We start from the raw sequence: 18,496 nt of genomic DNA on the forward strand, positions 1-18,496 counted from the left end.
GAACAGGGCTCCGCTGTCACTGCAGACCTGGCTCTCCACCCCCTCCTATCCCTTCATCCCAGACCCAGTCCTCAGACACCACGTCCCCTCCTTGCCCCACACCTTCCAATCTCCTGGTGGATGTCATAAAAGTCACTAAGCCTCCTTCCTCGCTGCTCCTCGTCTTCCCCAGTCCCCTCGACCTCCATAGCTGTTGGAACTGGGGAAAAGATGTTCTGGTGTTAGGTGGGGAGGGCAAGGAAGGGACGAGACTGGAACAGGTGGGGACAGGTAAGGGAGATGGAAGAGGAACAAAGTATTAGGGGTGCAAGGAGGGATACAGGGCCGGAGGATGCAGTGGCTGTGATGTGAGGGACTGAATAGGGCCCCGCCAGATCCCTAGGGGTCCTCTCCTCAAGCCCAGCACACCTGGAAGCACAGCCAGCTCTGCCTTGCAGGAGACCTCACCCGCCAGGTTGCGGGCAGTGCAGGTGTAGACACCTCCATCCTGGGCCCCGGTGCTGAGCACCACCAAGGAGCACTCGTTCTCCTCGTACACGAAGCTCACATGGCTGCTCTCCGCCAGCAGCTCCTCGTCCTGAGGAGCTGGGTGTTACCTCCAGCCCCAGCCTGGCTTCACCTCCACTGAGCCCCAGCCTCTCCTGTCCCTCAGGGCCAGAAACCTCCCTACCCCAGGTCCACCCTTATCTCCATTGAGGGCCCAGCACCCCAGGACCCAAAATCAGCTCTACTCATATCTCCCACTAATAGCCTCATTAGTTCTCTGGTCCCCCAATCCTCCACCAGAGTCACATCACACCCCAGTTCCACGTCTTCCTCCCAACTATTGCTTTGGCAACCCCTTTCCTCTTCTCTGCTCCAGCTCCCCCAGGGCCTCCCAGGAACCCCCTTCATGCCCAGGGATTCCCCCATCCTCTGCCCTCAGCCTCCCGGCCAGCCCCAGTAATCACCCCCTGACCTTGTACCACATGACATCCGGCAGGGGTTTCCCTTCGACCACCACAGCAAAGCGAGCAGTCTCCCCAGCCCCCACCTCCATGTCTTCCATGATAGACTCAAACCTCGGGGCCTCTGAAACACGAAGGGACAGGGTGGGTGCAGAAGGGCTGAAAAGGGGGTGTCACAAAGGCTTGCCTCCTTAGCCCCTCCCCAAACTCCCTCAGTAACTGGCTCAGTGTGAACCCCACCTCCTAGAACCCCACCACTGGGGCTCTCCACCTCAGCCCCTGAGACGCCAGAGTTTCTTGTCTGGATCAAGCGCTCTCCCCATAAATCTGAACCTGACGTTTTCCAAATCTCAGAAAACCTAAGTCAGAGGATGCAGGATTGCTTTGCTTGGTTTGACCCTCAGTGTTTATCTGTCGGCTTTAAAACTACGAGATTTTCGTACACAAAAGAAATCCTGGATTTCTGGCCTCTTGAAAATTCAGGACTGGCCCTCCTGTGCTAGCTTCCCTCATTACATCAATCACAGCGCTAAGTGGCTCAACACTGCCCCCTGTGTGCAGTTGCCCTTCCTCACATTCCTGCCAGCGGCTTCACTCAGACTTTGCCTATATTTGGCCCCTGAGGCAGTTCTGTCTTGCCCCCATGGGACCATCTCTGTCTTAAAGTTTTTCTCTTTGAAACTTACTTAAATGTTTAGGAGGCCTTCTATCATCTGGAAGATGGCAAGATGAACAAACAGGTAACCCATGAGTATTAAGCAAAAACTTAGATGCTGATTTTCAATTTCGGTTCTCCCACTTGTGGCTGTGATTTATTCTTTGCGCATATCACATGGTCATATTATTTCCTGGTACAGCAGCTTCTAATTCTCATGATGGGATTGAATACATATTCAAATATGTTTTCTGAGGAAGCCAATGACTTCCAGGCGCCCCCATCCAGAAGAGGGTGGGAATGACCAGGAGGAGGAGCAGAGGGCACCGGGTATGGACCACCGCCTACCACAGGCACACAGCTCACTTTTATAGTGAGGGGGAGGGCATCCTGGAGGTGGGAGAGATGCTATGGTGGGTGGATGTGGAGAAGGGCCATTCTACTGGTCCTGCCTTGGTGGTGGGTTGGGGTGAGGTGCAGGGAGATGTAGGTACCAGCCCCAGGCCTGTCCTAGCACTGCCGGGTGGACAGGCAGTCTCCCTGTTACTGTCCCAGCTGGGCCAGGCTGCAGGGTTCTAGGTGGCCAGGGCTGCCCCAAACCCAAGGACTCCTCTTGCATGTGGGAGAAAAGATGGGTCCTGCATATGGTGCTGTCAAGGGGGGAGGTGAAAACTGGGCAAGACACACCAGAGAAAGCCTCGTGTAATCACAGGGGTGAGGAGGAGCCAGGCAAGGGGAAAGACACAGAAAAGGGAGACCAGGACCCAGAGGACTCGGGGCTCTACCTCATCCTACCATCCTCACAGCAGAGCCGGTAGGGTCCCCCATCTCTTCCTCACACACCTTACTGCTAATTCTCTTCCACTTTAAAGAGCTCCCCCTCTAGGAAGGAGTGCTGGACGGCATCCCCACCTACATTCAGCTGGCTCAGGACCCTGGCCCCCCATTCTGCCTGGTGGGGGTCTATGAAGATCAAAGCACACGAAGCTTCTAGTGAGCGCGAACAGTTGTGTTTTTTTTTTTAAACACCAGAAAATGTACGCTTACACATGGTAAGATTGTATGTGCTAACTAAAATGTCACTTTCTTTGCATTTGTTTGGGATTGTATCTACTCAGCAGGTAACACTGTTTAACTCATGCTGATCTGAAATTCTAATTGGCAGTTACATATGTCTGGAGTTAATTAACAAATTGGAAAACAAAAACAATTACTCTTGAATACATGCTACAGTTTGGGAGACTACATCTTTAAAGTTAAGGAGGAGAAATTATAAAAAGGTTGGGAGGTTCTATCAAACAGGCTTCTGAAAACGGGCGGCCAGGATACTCAGAGCTGGGAGTCTGGTGATAAGGTGCCCTCATTTGGGCTTTTGTTTGTTTTCAGAATCAGCTTGGTCTCCCTCTGCTTATTATATTTGAGATACTATTTCCTGTTGGGTTTAACACAGGAGCTAAGAGCACTTACTGGCTTTGGAATCAGGTATCTGAGCTTGAATCCCAGCTCCTGTACTCACTAGGTTATGTGACCTCGGGCCAGTTAGCACTCTCTGTAAAATGGGAATAAAAACTGACTCCACCTCACAGGGTTGATGTAAATATTAAATGATGTGATACATGTAAAGTACATGTTATATTCTCAGTAAATATCTTACTAGTATTATTACCAGTGTTGGTGTGATTATAACCATTGGATGGACTGGTCTTGGAGGGAGGACATAAAACTGGTTTTCCAGCAGGGACAGGCAGGTGTGTGCACCTGGGGGTGTGAGGAGAGGGTTGGAGGCCTTGGAGGGAAAAGAGGGAAGAAGGCCCACCTCACCCACCTGCCAGCTCCAGGGTGACCGAGCAGGCCTGTGTGCCATGGCGGTTGCGGGCTGTGCAGGTAAGGGGTCCCAAGTCCCGGCGGCTCACCCGGCAGATCCGAAGACAGTACTGATCGTCATCTGGCTGGCTCAGCTCGTACACACCTGCTCGTGCCTCCAGGAGGGCCCCTCTCCGGCTGAGGAACAGGTGACAGGGAGGTCACCCAGGATGAAGCCGCAGGGAGGTCAGCCAGCTGGAGCTGGGCTGCTACAGCAGGAAATAGTGCGTGCAGAGCGGGGCCCACCTCCTCCAGACGACCTGGGCCTCCACATGGTTGAAGGTGATGGTGACGCTGGTAGGCTGCCCCTCCACCACATATACAACGTCCGGCTTGTCCAGAATGGTGGGGGCCTCCTCCAGGGGTGGGCCTGGGAGGAGGACAGCTTAGGCTCTTGCTGGACTGGATGTAGGACCTTAGCTCCCAATCACCAGGCCAGCTCCATTTGTGCAGATGACACTGAGGCTCAGAGGGGTTTAGGAAGTTGTCTAGGGCACACAGCTAGGAAGCGGCAGGGCTGGGATTGGAACCCAGAGCCTCAGTGTTGCCCACTTGAGTCAGGTTGCTTTTCAGGAGTAACAAGGAAACCCACTGATAGGCTGGGGTCCCACCCAGCCACTCTGTTCCTGCCATAGCTGTCACGTCCAGACCAGCCTGGGCCAGCACAGGGGCCTGTGGGCCTCCACCACAGGACCAAGATCCTTGCCCATAGGAATACCCAGGCTCACCATGCTCTAGCAGCCGCGCAGGCTCGGAGGGGGGTGAGGGCTTGCTGCTGCTCTTGCCACTGGTGCTGAGGACCCGGAAGACATGCTGAATGCCTTTACGCAGCCCCATGGCTGCCCATCCAGGCTCCCGCAGGCCCTTGGCCAGTGCTGTCCACTGGTCTGAGCCCAGCACCTGATGCTGCACTGTGTACGTCAGGGAATCCGGGTCTGCCAGGGGGAGGTGGCTGCTAGAGGCTGGCATGGCTGAGGTGGTGATCCCCACCCTAATTCAGGTGGCCTAGGACCCTGGAACTTATCAGTCTGTTCTGAACCTGCCTGTTTCTCCTGTTGCTCCCTGTCTGCCCTTCCCCAATCACAAGCCTGGCCAGGCTTAGGACCCACAATATGCCAGGCATGGGGTTCAGTTATAAGCATGGAGACTTGCTACCTTAGGTAGGGAAACTGAGGCATGGAATAGGAAGAGAGAGGGCATCCCCAGGATCACGATCCAGACACCCAGTCCCTCAGAGAGCCCTCAGAAGAGAAGGGAACACGGTGGCACCCCATGCCTCCTCTCATCCACCGTGGAGGGAGATGGGACAAAGCTGCCTCCTGGCTGTGCTCCCAGCACTTGGTCCACTCGGCCCCAGCCCATACCTTCTCAGGGCCTTGTCCTGCCTCTCCTGCTTCCCACTATGCCTACTGTCTGAGCCTGCCCCGTCCACACCTCCCTCCCCACCCCACAGCCCTGGGTGGCCCTGACCTACCGATGGCCATGTCTAGACTCCTGGGGGGGTTCCATGTGAGTGTGATCATCCTCCCGGTCACAGCCACCACCTGCGGGGCACCATCTGGAGGACCTGGAACCACATCTGAAAGCCACAGGTTGGACATCCACTGGGTCCTTTAGAACCCAAGGCTATGCAGGATCACCAAGCCTCTGGGGCAGGGGGGCTGGGGCCCAGGGACACAGCCACAGGGGCAGGGACAAGGCCAATTGGCTCCCCAGGGGACTGCCACCCACTTTCTCTTCTAGAAGGGAATGGAGCTGATGTGCAGGCTCTGCCCACGTCCAGCTCTACCCCACCCTTGGCTGGTTAGAGCCGGAGGCTGGGCCTGTGGACACAGCTAACCAGGTGCTTGTCTCACCTGTGACATAGAGGTGGGCGTAGCAGGCAGCCTTGCCCAGCTTGTTGGCGATGACGCTTTTGTAGACACCGGCATGCTGGGGCCCCACAGCGGGGAACACCAAGCGATGTACATCCCTGTCTGGTGGGGGAGGGACAGTGACACCGGGCCTGAGCTGGAAGGATACTTACAGGGGTGGTCCACCCCACACCTGATCCCTCACCCCTACCCACTGCAGGTGGGAGGCGAGGGGAAAAGGGTAGGGCAAGCAGCAAGAAGTGTGTCCATGGTTCAGCAAATCCTGGGTGCAGGCACTCCAGGACTGGCTTCTAAGTCAAGACCAGCAGCCCTGGCCCCTCTGGTGGCACTATCTGCCTGTTCCTCTAGTACTTTATGTCCAGCAACTTACCATCTTCCTCCTATACTGGTCCACCCTCTGTAGGTTCCTAACCTGTCCACTGTCACCCTCATCTCCCCATCTCTGGGGTTTCAACCTCCATGTCAAAGTTCTGACAAGGCTTTATTCCTAAGGCCCCCTCCCTCGGGCCCCTCTTCTCCATGCCCACTGCCATCACCTATCTCCAGCCAGAGCCTTATGGTAGCCTTCTGCCAGTGTCGTCTACGCTCTGTCCATGGCAGATCTGGACAAACAAATCATCTTAGAAGAAACACAGCTAGAATGCTCCTTCGAAGGGAGGATGGTGAGACTTCGACTCATTTACTTTGGACATGTCATCAGGAAAGACCAATCGCTAGAAAAGGACATCACGTTTGGTAAAGCAGGGGGTCAGCAAAAACAAGGGAAATCCTCAGTGAGATAGAATGACACAATAGCCACAGCAATGGACTCAAACATACCAAAGATCATGAAGATGGCACAGGATCAGGCAACGCTTCGTTCTGCTTTACATAAGGTCACCACTAGTCAGAGGTGACTCAACAACTAACAACAACATAGCAGACAGGGAGGCATCCAAAGACCTCAGCTCAAACTTCCTTCCAGCCACATCACCTGCTACCTTCCCCCACCCCACTACCATGTTTTGACCCTGACAAACCATCAGGTCCCCGGACAAGCCAGGTGAGCCCCACCTCCAGGTCTTTGCTCACAAAATTCCTCCCTTCTCAAACACTCTCTTCTTACTTAATGCCTTCTCCTTCAAGACATAGTTTAAGTAAGTGCTGGCCCTGCGGAGGCTCCCCTGACATGTCCCCAGCCCCCTCTCCACTCCTGTCCCCAACTCTTTCCCTAGAACTCCTAGTCCTTTTGCCTGCACCTTTGCTGGGCACCAGGCCCAGGCTGCTTTGGGTGTACCTTCTCTCTACTTGTATATGTCATAGCTCTTAGACAGGGTTGACTTTGTTCCTGTCAGCTTGCCCCGCCAGGCCCAGCAACCTGACGCCTTGCATGCAGTAAGTGCCAAATACATGTTATAAATTAAGAGTTGTTTGCTCTTAAGCTCCTGCTATCTTCCCAGTCTATGCCAGGTACCTGACAGGCATTTTTTTCCCCCAAATCCTTACAACAACCCTGCAAAATTATCCCCATTTTAGCAATGAGGTCAGAGATATTAACTGACTTGCCCAAGGTCACAGAACTAATAAATGATGTCGCTATGGCTTCAGTTTGGTTCCATCTGATTCTAAAGCTCTTCCCCTACATCGTGCTCCCTGAGTGATGATAACGTACTGCCTCTGGCAGGGACGTGAAGCCTCCAACTCGTCAGAGTTGTCCCCAAACACCCCTCCCTTCTCTCTGCAGTTATCTCCGCATGGAACAGTCACCCATTCGTTTATCTCTGCTGACACTATTTATAAGAAAAAGAAGCCAAGGGCTGCCAATGACCCTAGATAGAGCGAGAAGCAGAGACGCCAGCTCAGATGCTGACAGAGACGCCCACCCAGGGCCTCAGAGCAGATCAGGAGACAGGGAGGCTACGGCTGGGGAAAGGCAGCCATGGGAGAGGGCTGAGCGGAAGGGTCAGGCCGTGGGGGTAGCACTGGAGGTGGGGTGGGGAGAGCAAGGCATGGAGACAGAGAGCCTCCTGGTTAGCATGTGGCTGCCAGAGTCAGACAGACAGTCCTTGCTTGCCTTTGGGCAAGTCCCGTACCCTCTTGAGCCTCAGTTTCCGCATTTGTAAGGGGGATGATAGCACCTGTCTTACAGGTCTGTGGTGAAGTTAAGACCATCCACATTCGGTCTTTAGCCCTGGCACTTTAGAAAGCACGTAACAAAGGTGAGATTTTTGCCACATTGCAGCCGTACGAGGCCAAGCAGTGCGTACGAGAGGGTCACCGTGTGGGCACTGTGCTATGGGGGCGGGGGGTCAGTAAACCCTCTCATTCGAGACTCAGATTCCTTCAGGAATGGAGCTGAGATACTCCCATGAGCAAATATCCCAGGCTGAGAGAACAAACACATTCCTCTGAGTTTTCCCCCAGCTCTTTCTTCTATATTTGTTATTTATCAACCCTGGACAGAATATTCTCTGATATAGTGCTGGAAGATGAACTCCCTAGGTTGGAAGGCACTCAAAACACACAGTGGCTGCAACAACAAACGTGAGCTTACCAAACAATGATCATGAAGATGGCACCGGACCAGGCAACATTTTGTTCCTTTAGACATAATGCTGCCATGAGTCGGAGCTGACTCGACGGCACCTAACAAGAACAACCCCAGACCAAGCATCCTTTTGGCGCCAGACATTGCCCGCACTGACCTTTCCAATGACGTTCCTCCAGGAAGGAGTGCTGCTTTATCAACAATAAGGAAAATGGGAGCAACAACATCAACACCACCAACAACGAGAGTTCAAATGTGCTGAGTTCTAGCTCTTGGCCAGGCATTGCTGCAAGTGCTTGATGTATATTAACCGATTTCATTCTTCTAAGAACCCTACTACAGACAAGAAAACTGAGACCCAGAGAGGTTCTGTAACTGGCTGGTCCAGAGCAAACTGTACTGCCTGTCCAGTAAGTGCTAAAGGGGCCGCCAAGGTCAGGTGGTGATTGTCCTCTGCTCTGGCCTTCCCTTCGCAGACAGGAGCAATAGTGGCCTGAGGAGGGAGGCAGTGACCTCAGCCCCTCTGGGCTCCCTGATTCCAGGTGTCCCATCCCTGACCTGGTAGAGAAGGAGGCCCTGCAGGTCCCAAGGCAGGCCTGGAGGGGGAGGAGAGGCGGGGCACTGCAAACACAGGCCCTCAAGGCACGTACACTGTGTCATGCGCCGGTCCTCACTGCTCTGGATGCGGTGGCCGTTGTGGAACCAGCTGATGGTGGGGTAGGGCAGGCCGGTCACCTGACACTCCAACAGGGCCTCCTTGGCCAGTCCCACCTCCAGGTCCTGCAGTGGCCGCAGGAAATCAGGAATGGACAGCCGCTCCAGCTCAGCCTGCTCCGGCTCCTCGGGGATGGATGGCATCTTCTCCAGCTTCGAGCTGCAAGAGCCGCATGCTGCCTAGAGGCTGGGGCTGTGCCTCCCACCCCGGGCCAGGCACTCAGAGGTGGGCCCAGCAGCCCCCAGGGGTCTGAGGAGGTACCTGGGCCCCGAGGCAGCTGTCCGTGGCTCCTCCACATACAGCTGGGCTGAGCAGTGGGCCTGGCCGTGGGTGTTGGTGGCACTGACCTCGTACAGCCCCTCATCCTCGCTGCCCACGTGGGTGATGTGCAGCGAGTGCAGACCCCCGTCCTGCCGCAGTCGCAGGTTCTCATTCTCCTCCACCGGGCGGCCTGGGTAGGGACAGAGGGCAGGATGAGAAGCAGGCACAGCCTCTGAGCGCACCCTGCCCCAGCCTGGGTCCTCAGGGGTCCCCCAACATTTGCAGGGGGTCATACCAAAGTGAGTCCAGGAGACAGAGGGGGGCGGGGTGCCACTGATCTTGCAGTCGAAGCGGGCTGCACGGCCCTCCAACACCTCCATGTCCTCCAGTAGCCGCGTGAACAGGGGTGCCAGTGAGGGCCGCACCGTTAGCCGGGCGCTGCATGTCAGCTCATCTGGGGACGCAAGGGGTTGGCACTGGAACAGGAAGGCCAGGGAGCCCCAGGCACCCCAACCCACAGGCCTGTGCTAAGGCTGGGCAGGAGAGGGAGATGGACCAGGAGCTAGAGTCTGGGCAATAAGGCAGTGGGCAGAGGGCCAAAGACTGGGCCTTCTCAGCAGGGTGAAGGCCAGCGAGGGTGGGCAGCAGGCTTCTGCAGTGGGCTGGGGAGATAGATGGAGCCCTGAGCCTAGCCCCTGCTCCTCCCTCGTCACCTCACTTTGTCTACCCAGGATGAAACACAGCCCAGCTCTAAGAGAGGCTCCTAGAAGCCAAGTCCGCTCCCTCCCCCATGTTCCTTCCCCGCGCCCCCCCATCAACTCCCAGGGAGTGCCTGGGTCGTGCCCACACCCCTCCTGCCTACCTCAGACCTGGACATGTGCCCCTTTGTCCTACTCTATGGCCCTGCTAAAAGTCTCCTGTGCTCATCACCACAACCTGGGGAGACAGGTGTCATTATCTCTGCTCTTAATGAGGATGACCAGGAAGTCAGAGATGCTATTAATAATAACAATAGCTGATGTCTATTAGGTGCCACCCTTTGCCAGGGGCTGTGCTGTGTCCTTTACATACATTAACTCGTTAATCCTGCCCATCACCCTATAAGGTAAGGGTAATTATCGTGATCCCTCTTTACGGATGAGATGAATAGTCTGAAGCTCAGAGAGACGAAGTGACTTGTCCAAAGTCACAGGGCTTGTAGATGGCGGGACAAAAACTTGAACTCAAGTCCAGATTTGTTTCCTACACCTCAGCAGACTTGGCCCTAAGTGTGACAGGTATGATGGAAAGTGATTGCCACGTTATTGGTTAGTTGCAGCTGAGTCGATTCTGACTGATGGCAACCCCATGTGTGCAGGGTAGAACTGCTCCATAGGGTTTTCAAAGCTGTGACCTTTCAGAAGATCGCCAGGTCTGTCTTCCAAGGCTCCTCTGGGTGGGTTCGAACCACTGACCTTTAGGCTAGTAGTCGAACACTTAACCATTTGCACCACCCAGGGACTCCATGCCTTCCACGTTAATTTTATCCACATCCTACAAGGTGGCTGGGCTGTACCATCTCCCCTCCCCGACTGCACTTCCCCCAGGAAATGGGGTCCTGTTTCCGGGGCATGCCGTTCTGCACCCAGCTCGCCTCCCTCGGGCTGTCTGGTGGGCAGCCAAAGCAGCCTGGGTGGGAGGTTACCTTTGGCCGTGCTGAGCTTGCAGGTGTAGACGCCACTGTCGTCCTCATGCACGGAGGTGAGCAGCAACTTGCACTTCCGGCCGTCGAAATGCATCTTGCATTTGAGCAGCGCAGGCTGCAGCAGGCGGCCTCGGCACAGCCAGTCCACCTCCACGTCAGTGGGGCCCGCCACCAGGCACTCAAACAGCGCCATCTCCCCGGCCCCCACATCCACGTCCTGTAGGGGGGCCAGCACGGCCAGGGACCGGCTTTCAGGGTGTGCTGGGGGGAGAATGGCCACAGGTGGCACGCACAGAGACACACAGGACAAGGAAGACACACACATGCACACACAGAGAGACAGACACAGAGAGAGAGATGCATTTTGTTTCCCTGGAAACAGGGAAAGCCCGCCCATCTAGCCAGGATGGCAAGAGACTCCCAGGCCTGACTTCAAGATAGCCACCCACATTGGGCCATGGAGGGCAAACTCTTGGGAAGTGAGAGCGAAATTGAGAGAGGGGAACCGTAGAGGCCACGCACGTGGTGGCAGAGACGGCGGCGGCGGGCGGGGGGAAAAACACACAGCACACCAGCTGGGTACAAACTGGACTTTATTTGAGCTAAGAAATAGGGGTTTCCAAATATCCCCATACCCACTCCAGCAGCCCACCCCACTACCCTGTGCCAAGCTTGGCTACTCTCTCATCCCCAGACAGAGTCTCCCCAGCCCTGACAGTGAACAAGGGAGTCCAACCTACACCTCTAAACCTGCCAGGGCCTGGGAGGATGCTGGGCCAGGGCGTGGCCAGGTCCCCTCAGCACCCCAGGGCCCTGGGGCCTCTGGGTTTTGATCTCTTGTAGAATACAAAGTGTTGTGCCATTTGAAACCTGTTTCTGGAATGGTGAGAGCCCCTGCTCCCCTCTTCTGGAATGGTCAATGTCCTGCCCCCCTCTTCTGGAATGGTCAGTACCCCACTCCCTTCCCATGAGCCCCTGCCCCTCTGGATCCCTCCATCCTGTGGACACCTTGCCTGCCCCTGTCCCCCTCTGTCTCACATGGGCTGCCTCTGAGGCATCCTTTCCTGACTGTCACAGACACACAGACAGACAAACGGATAGACGGACAGTGGCCTGTAGCAGCGGCAGCACATGCGTTCGCTTGGTGCTCCCCTGGGGGGGAGAGACTAGGGGGGTCTTGATACCCCTCGTGGCTGCCCCTTCCCATCACTCAGTCCATCTGGGGGCCTCCTGGCCTGCCCAGCCATATGTCCACTTGGGGAGGGTGGGTCCAGGGGGCCCATGGGCTATCCCAGGGGCTTCATGGGGTCGGGAGGGGAGAGGAGGCTGGGACAGGGTCCGGGCCGGCGGGCCGGCTGGGTCTGTGGGCAGGAGGCAGTGAAACACAGCGAGGTCCGAGGTGCCTGAGACAGGGGCGCAGCTCGGAGGGTAGCGGGGGGAGCGCAGGCGGCCCCCTGAGCTCACTCGCCTGTGTACAGACAAAAACCTCAGTCAGCAAGCGGCAGGTTAGTGCACACGCACACACGCACAGGCACGCAGACCTGGCTAGGGCCCCTGGATGAGAGCTGCCTCAAACTGCCACGTGGCACTGTCACTTCTGTCCCCCAGATCAGCCCTTTGGTGGGGGGGGCACCAGCCAGAGACTGGGTGTCTGGGGTTCCTGGGCAGGCAGAGACCCTGAGCAACCAGGGGAGAGGCATTCACGGGTGTCGGGAGCACCCCAAAGCCCGGGGATGTCAGGAGGAATCCCAAGAGATAGAAGCACTGAGACACTGGTTAACATGGAGAAGCAAGGCAGAGGCAGGCCCTGCAGGGGACAAGCAGGCCAGGGGTGGGGGCTGGGGGGGTGCTGAAGAACTTAGAGACCAAGGAGGTGGCAACGCAGGAATGGAGGCAAGTGGTTTGGAGGCAAGCAGTTTTAGGTGGAGCCTGGTAGACAGGACCAGAACGTTAGGATTCCACCAGGTTCCTGGGGTATCTCCCAAAGCTCTCAGAGCTGGCCCCAGCCAGGCATGAAGGGACAGAGCCTCGTGGGAGGCAGGGATGGACAATGGCTGTGTGCAGAGCTGAGGAGGTTCTCAGCGCGGAGCCATCCATAGGGAAGAGTGAGATGGGAGGCAAGGCAAATAGCCACCCCCTGGGGAGAAGACTCCATCGCCCTGGGGGGCAGCCTGGTTAGGTCCTATCATCCCACTGCCTGAGAGGCTCCCATCCTTATGTCCCCTGATCCTGGGGCCCATCCCTCTCTACATTCCATGGCTCTGCTTAGCCTGGTACCCCTGAGATGTACCATGCCCAAGTTACCCCAAAAGCCCCTCCGAACGGGTCCAGCCACCAGACTCTCCCCACTGCTGCCCCCCAAACCATAATAGCTCTGTACAGCAATGGGTGGGGAAGGGGGTGGGGGGGAAGAGGTGTGAGGAGAGGCCTGGGCAGCTATGGGGCTGGGGGAGAGCAGGGTGACAAGGCTTAGAAGGCTGTGGAGGGAGGACGGTGGTGGCAGGAAGCAGGGTCTCTGGCTAATGTCTGGGGTAAGAACGATCAGGCAGAGGGCAGTACTCTAAGTACTAAGCACGCAGTACTATTTGCTGTGTGGCCTCGGGCAAGTCACTTCCCCTCTCTGGGCCTCAGTTTACCTGACTACAATATAAGGAGGTGGACTTGGGGATCTCTAAGGTCCTTTCAGTCTGGCATCCCCTGAGGTTGTGTGAGAGTTGGAAGTAGGGGCAAGGAGGCGGCAGGGGCCAGGGTGGGGCTGCGCTGAGTGTGAAGGACTCACCTCTGACCTCCAGGCGGGCCTCGCACTGCCGGGCTCCATACTCATTGACTGCTTTGCAAGTGTAGAAGCCAGCGTCACCCCGCTCAGCCGCCAGGATCCGTAGCCGGCACAGCCCACCCTCTGCCTCCTCCGCAAAGCGTCGTTGATCTGGGCGCACAGGCTGCCGGTTTCTCAGCCTGCCAGAGGGGCAAGACCTCAGTGTGGGCCCAGGGCCCGACCTGCCCTCACAGAAAGGTAGGGCTCCAGAACCATGCAGACCTTCCTTCTCCTGCATTGTCTGCCCCCCACCCCCAAACTGTCCCACTCTGACCACTGACAACTCCTGGGTTACAGGGCTAGGGTGTCCTCTGACTCTGCTGTCCCCCATCCAGGAGCTACCAGACCAGCTGTGCCCACCTGGACCTCTCCCTTCTTGGAACCCTACTGCACTTAGAGACATTTCCTCCTATCTTTATTTATTTATAACTGGTAGATGGGATTCCCACTTCCCAAAAGGGGTATGAAATAACTTAGAACGTTTATTAAAAAAAAATCACACTGAGAACCAAAAGATCAATTAAAAATGGAAAACAGAACCCAACTCAATAAAAAATGAGTGAGCTCAGTAATGGATGTCCCAGGGCCCGGGGATAAGCCAGGCGCTGCGGCTGAGATTCACATTTAACTCTGGGCTTCTGGCAGCTCAGCGAAAAATTGTGATTGTGCCTAGCCCTGGGCTGGGTACAGAGCAGGCCTCAAGACATTCCTCTGTCAACTGATGGGGGAAGGGGGTGGGCACCCTTCTGCAGGAGGGGGAAGACTGCTGGCAATTCATCCCAAGTGAACAGAAATCAGCCATTTGGCATCCAAACCCCTTCTCCAGAAAGGGACGTGCTAAACGAGCTGCAAAGGCCAGGGCAAGGGGCAGGGCGTGCTGGGAGGAGGCCACTGTGTAGCTGAGTGACCACCCCCCCTGCAACAGTCAGGGCAGTCTTTGGGAAGTATATAAGGGTCCACTCCCTTCCATCACCCATTTTCACCCAAAATCTAGCCTCAGGGGGACAAGCCTGGTGAGGGGAGGCTGGTGGGTGGGGGTGAGGGGAGGCTGGTGGGTGGGGGTGAGGGTAGTACTCACCAGGAGACCACAGGCTTGGGCTCCCCCTGCACTCGGATGCTCATGGTGACATCCTGGCCTTCTCTTACAGACTGATCCATGAGTGAGACCTGAAGGGGGACCCCAAAGTGTCAGGGACCCAGCAGGGCACAGCCTCAGGCTCCATGGGGGCTGGGGGATCTGGGACAGAGGCCTCTCCCATGCCCAGTCTGATGGAGGTGAGTGCACTATAACAACGATTAACTTGCAAAGCCCCAGGCCATGCTGGAGCTTGGGTCTCAAGGACAAGGGGGCACACAAAGGCATGGGGATCCCCGGGGGTCTGACCTTGAAGGTGGGGGGCGCCTTGGAGCCAGTGTCGGAGGATCGGTGGTTCTGGCTGGGACTGAGCTTCATGGTGGGGGTGGAGGGCCAGGTCTCCCCAGGCTCTGGGAACTCCTCTGGGGGGCTCAGGTACTCCTCGTCAGAGGTGATGGGGCTGCTGAAAGGGGATGAGGACCCACCTGGAGGAGACACAGTGGCTTAGAGAGATGTCGGGGGTAGGGGGACTGAGAAAGCTGGATCAATTGGTCCTAGAGTACTACACAGGATACCTGCCTGCCTCCACCTCCTGGGGCTCCCTTTTACTTGCCATGTGACCTGGATCCCCCAGCTTCCTCTCCCTGAGCCTCCCAGACTCTCCTAGCACTGACCCTCCTGATGCTCCTGGCTGGTGAAAGTGGAGGGAATGGCCAGAGGGAAAGGGCTCGGGCAGTAGAGGGGCTGCTTCTCAGCCTTGTGGGAGACTGGGAATTCCAGTGGAGCAGGGGACCTACATTCCTGGAGTGAATGAGGGGCCCAAACTATCAGCTCCAGGCTCCTAATGCAGGTGGCTCAGGTCTCTGGAACCTCAGAGTGTCACAGCCAGGGCACCTGTTTCTTGGGTGAGCTGGGCCTGGTACAGGGGCACACACACCTCAGAGAAGCCCCATCCTGACCACGGTGCCAAGGCCAATGAGGCGGCACTGTCCCGCCTGCCCTTCCCCCTCTCCCTTCTCAGCTTCCTGCCCCAGATATCCCAGGGGCACCCGATGGCCCCAGCCCTAGAGCACAGACCCCAAAACTCCCAGGGGACAGGAAAGCAGAGTTTGAGCCATCCACAGAGAAGGACAGCTCAGCCTGAGGACAAGGAGGGGGGCACCAGCGTCCGCCCTGGGGGAGGGGTATCCCCCGGGCCCTGACGCCCTCCCTTGCGACTGGCCAAGGGCCCAGGCTTGCAGAGCTGGCTCCTCTCCAACTGCCAAATACAGACATGAATCCTTCACAGCCCCCTAGCCCCTCCTCCTGGTTCCCCCACCCCAAACCCCTATGGCCCGGCCCCCAGCAGGCTGCACCCCAACTCACCCTGAGACTGCATGCGGACCCCAGCCTGCGCCTGTCCGAAGGCTCTGACCTGGCCCCTGGCCCTCCTGCTGCCTGCCCACTGCCCACCCCGTCCCGGCTCCCCAGGGACAGGAGCCTGCCTACCCAGCCCCACGCCCTGCTTCTCGGCTGACCCTGCTGAGGCGCCACACCAAAGGGGCTTGGGGGAGGGGCAGGAGCCTGAGGAGGGGGAGGCGGAGCGGCGGGAGGCTGGGTGGAAGGCAGCTGGCGAGGAAGGTGGTGCTGCTGAGACCACAGGCAGCCAGGCCCTGGCGAGGAGGGGAGGGACGGGGAGGGGCAGGGGCAGCCGGCTGTATTTAGCCACCCTGATCATTCTCAAGCCACTGGATCTGCCTTTTCTCTCCTTACAGCTCTGGACCCTGACAATAACAAAGCCCCCTTAGTGGCATCTCGGCTCAGGGTGCAGGGGCCTTGGTCCCTGAGGCATTCAAGATGTCTACCCTGGCCCATTAGTTTCAATATGTACCACCAAGGGAGGTACCAGTGACCCTTCTGATGCCCCTTGCCCTGACCAAACCACCAAGATGCCTGCTCTGGAAATGATCTGAGTCTCCAGTTCTACAGAGCCAGGCCGTGCCCTGTGTTCTCCAGGGCTGAGTGTCAGAGAACAGTCGTGACCTTCAGCCTCCTTTCCAGAGTTGCCTCCCTCAACCTGAGGGGGCCCTGACAGAAAAGCCCAGAATCCCACCTCTGTTTCCCTATTCCTGCCATGGTCAATTTGGCCCAGCTGCCACCCCAGGGCACTAAGCCTGTACCCAACCCTCCTACAAGCGCACCTGTTGGCAACTTGTCCCTCACCCCATCAGCTCCAACCAGGGCCAACAGTCATGAGAGGGTGCTGCTTCCCTCAGAAGACCCCTCACAATTAGCACCCACTTGTATTTTGTATTTGGGTCAGGGAAAGCAGCTTGGAAGCACAGCAAGAGAGAAGGGGAGTGGTCACATGTCCTTCTCCCTCCTCCTATCACCTCCACCCGCCAGGGCTACATTCCCAAGCTCTGACCTGTGTTTCCAGCATTGTCAGTGAAGGAGGGGTGGGGCCAGGCAGAGGAGGCAGGCCCACTGCTCGGCCTAGCTGTCTTGAGGTGGGGGTGGGGGCGGGGGTGGGGGTGGGGGGTCAGAAAGGTACTTCGTAATCATCTACTAGAGTCTGGGCACCCAGCTGAAACCGAGAGCACAGGTTGTACCCTGGAGGTGGGTGTCCTCCCTGCCCCTTGTGGAGCCTGGAGTCCTGCTCCAGGGTCACCTCCAGGTGGGTAGTGCTGAGGGGGCTTGCCAGCCCAGGGAGTGAGCCAAGAGTGAGATTAAAGGTGGTTTGGGCAAGGTTTTCGGGGGGTTTTGGAGACCCCTGGTGGTGGCTGGGGGAATAGCATTCTGGGTGCATCCAGCTACCAAGGGAGCTGAGGTCCTCAAGTCCCATAAAGAAGGGGCTGTCAGAGCAGTCCAGGCAGGAGCCTCACAGCCCAGAGGGCATGGAACTCTGTACCCCAACACTGCATGGGGACCCCCATCGCTGGCTTCCAGAGGCTTCCTAGCCTCCACACCAGGCTCTCGTGTCCACTCCCCACCTCCAAGCTCTCACTGTGGGAAACACAGTTACGACAGCCAGGGAGGGGGAACAGGTGCCCACCTAAACCTAACCTGCATTTATACCCAACCAGCCCGTGACCAACTCACCATGTAAGCACTTCCCCCTCACACTCACACCCCCACCCCCCCCCACACTCACCGGTTAGCCCAAAAGTGGGTGGTTCAAACCCACCCAGAGACACCTTGAAAGAAAGGCCTGGCTATCTACTTCTGAAAAATCAGCTATGACTAACCCTGTGGAGCACAGGTCCACTCTGACACACACGGAGTTGCCATGAGTCGGAACTGACTTGACAGCAACTGGTCTGGCCCTTTCAACACTGCTCTCAGGTAAAACTTGCTTCATAAAAATAGTGACGTTGGGGAGCCCACAGCTGGGGAGAGCCTCCTTGCCCTGACCAGTGGATTCAGCTCAGTAAAGCTCCTAGCATCCTCTGAGGCGTCCTCACGTCGAACAACTAGTACATGAAAAGCAACACGCAAGCCACTTCGGCCAGGGGTTCTCGGATTGGTTTCTGAATCCCCCACCTCAGGATCACCTGGGAGCTTGTTTAAAATATGGATTCCTGGGCCTTATTCTGACCTCAGAAGTAGGTTTCCTAAATTGGGGGTCAGGGAACTGTATCTTAAAAGGTGTCTCAAGTGATTCTTATGCACATGAAAGTTTAGGGATCACTGTTGATCCTCATGGGTGGGGGACAACCCAATGAGGCTGTCCCATTGAGTCCCATCTCACTTGGCCATTACACTTTGGAGCAAGGGTTTGAACCTACGAGGCTTGACCCCCACAGCCCGCGTGCTTCCCACTGCACCACACGGATGCTTACCTTGAGCAAGGTCTGCAACTCTATGACAGTGGTTCTCAACTCTCGTTGTGCATCAGAATCACCTGTAGGGCTTGTTAAAACAGTGTTTGCTGGGTCCCACTCCCAGAGTTTCTGACTCATTAGGTCTGGGGTGGGGCTGATAATTTGCATTTCTAACATATTCTCAAGGTGATAAGATGAGGATGCTGCAGGATGCTGACCACCGCTCCGTGGTCTCCTCTGCCATCCCACTTCCATTCGTAGGCAGAGCCTCTTACTC

At 56.8% G+C, this 18,496-nt stretch overlaps 1 protein-coding gene across 1 annotated transcript in view; it reads right to left on the minus strand.

Moving 5' to 3' along the window:
• The window catches only part of SPEG (striated muscle enriched protein kinase), a 48,619-nt gene that overhangs the window by 16,297 nt on the left and 13,826 nt on the right, over positions 1-18,496 (minus strand). The window contains exons 6-20 of the mRNA XM_064286654.1: positions 14,726-14,901; positions 14,420-14,508; positions 13,306-13,481; positions 10,527-10,787; positions 9,138-9,296; positions 8,843-9,032; positions 8,517-8,740; positions 5,322-5,441; positions 4,940-5,044; positions 4,194-4,400; positions 3,712-3,835; positions 3,428-3,603; positions 959-1,071; positions 409-577; positions 103-199 (exon numbers count right to left, since the gene is read on the minus strand). Of these exons, the coding sequence (XP_064142724.1) occupies positions 103-199; positions 409-577; positions 959-1,071; positions 3,428-3,603; positions 3,712-3,835; positions 4,194-4,400; positions 4,940-5,044; positions 5,322-5,441; positions 8,517-8,740; positions 8,843-9,032; positions 9,138-9,296; positions 10,527-10,787; positions 13,306-13,481; positions 14,420-14,508; positions 14,726-14,901 (2,386 nt within the window). The remainder of the gene's footprint in view (positions 1-102; positions 200-408; positions 578-958; positions 1,072-3,427; positions 3,604-3,711; positions 3,836-4,193; positions 4,401-4,939; positions 5,045-5,321; positions 5,442-8,516; positions 8,741-8,842; positions 9,033-9,137; positions 9,297-10,526; positions 10,788-13,305; positions 13,482-14,419; positions 14,509-14,725; positions 14,902-18,496) is intronic.

This window comes from Loxodonta africana, chromosome 6 (genome assembly GCF_030014295.1).
Source record: "Loxodonta africana isolate mLoxAfr1 chromosome 6, mLoxAfr1.hap2, whole genome shotgun sequence".
Taxonomy (NCBI): domain Eukaryota; kingdom Metazoa; phylum Chordata; class Mammalia; order Proboscidea; family Elephantidae; genus Loxodonta; species Loxodonta africana.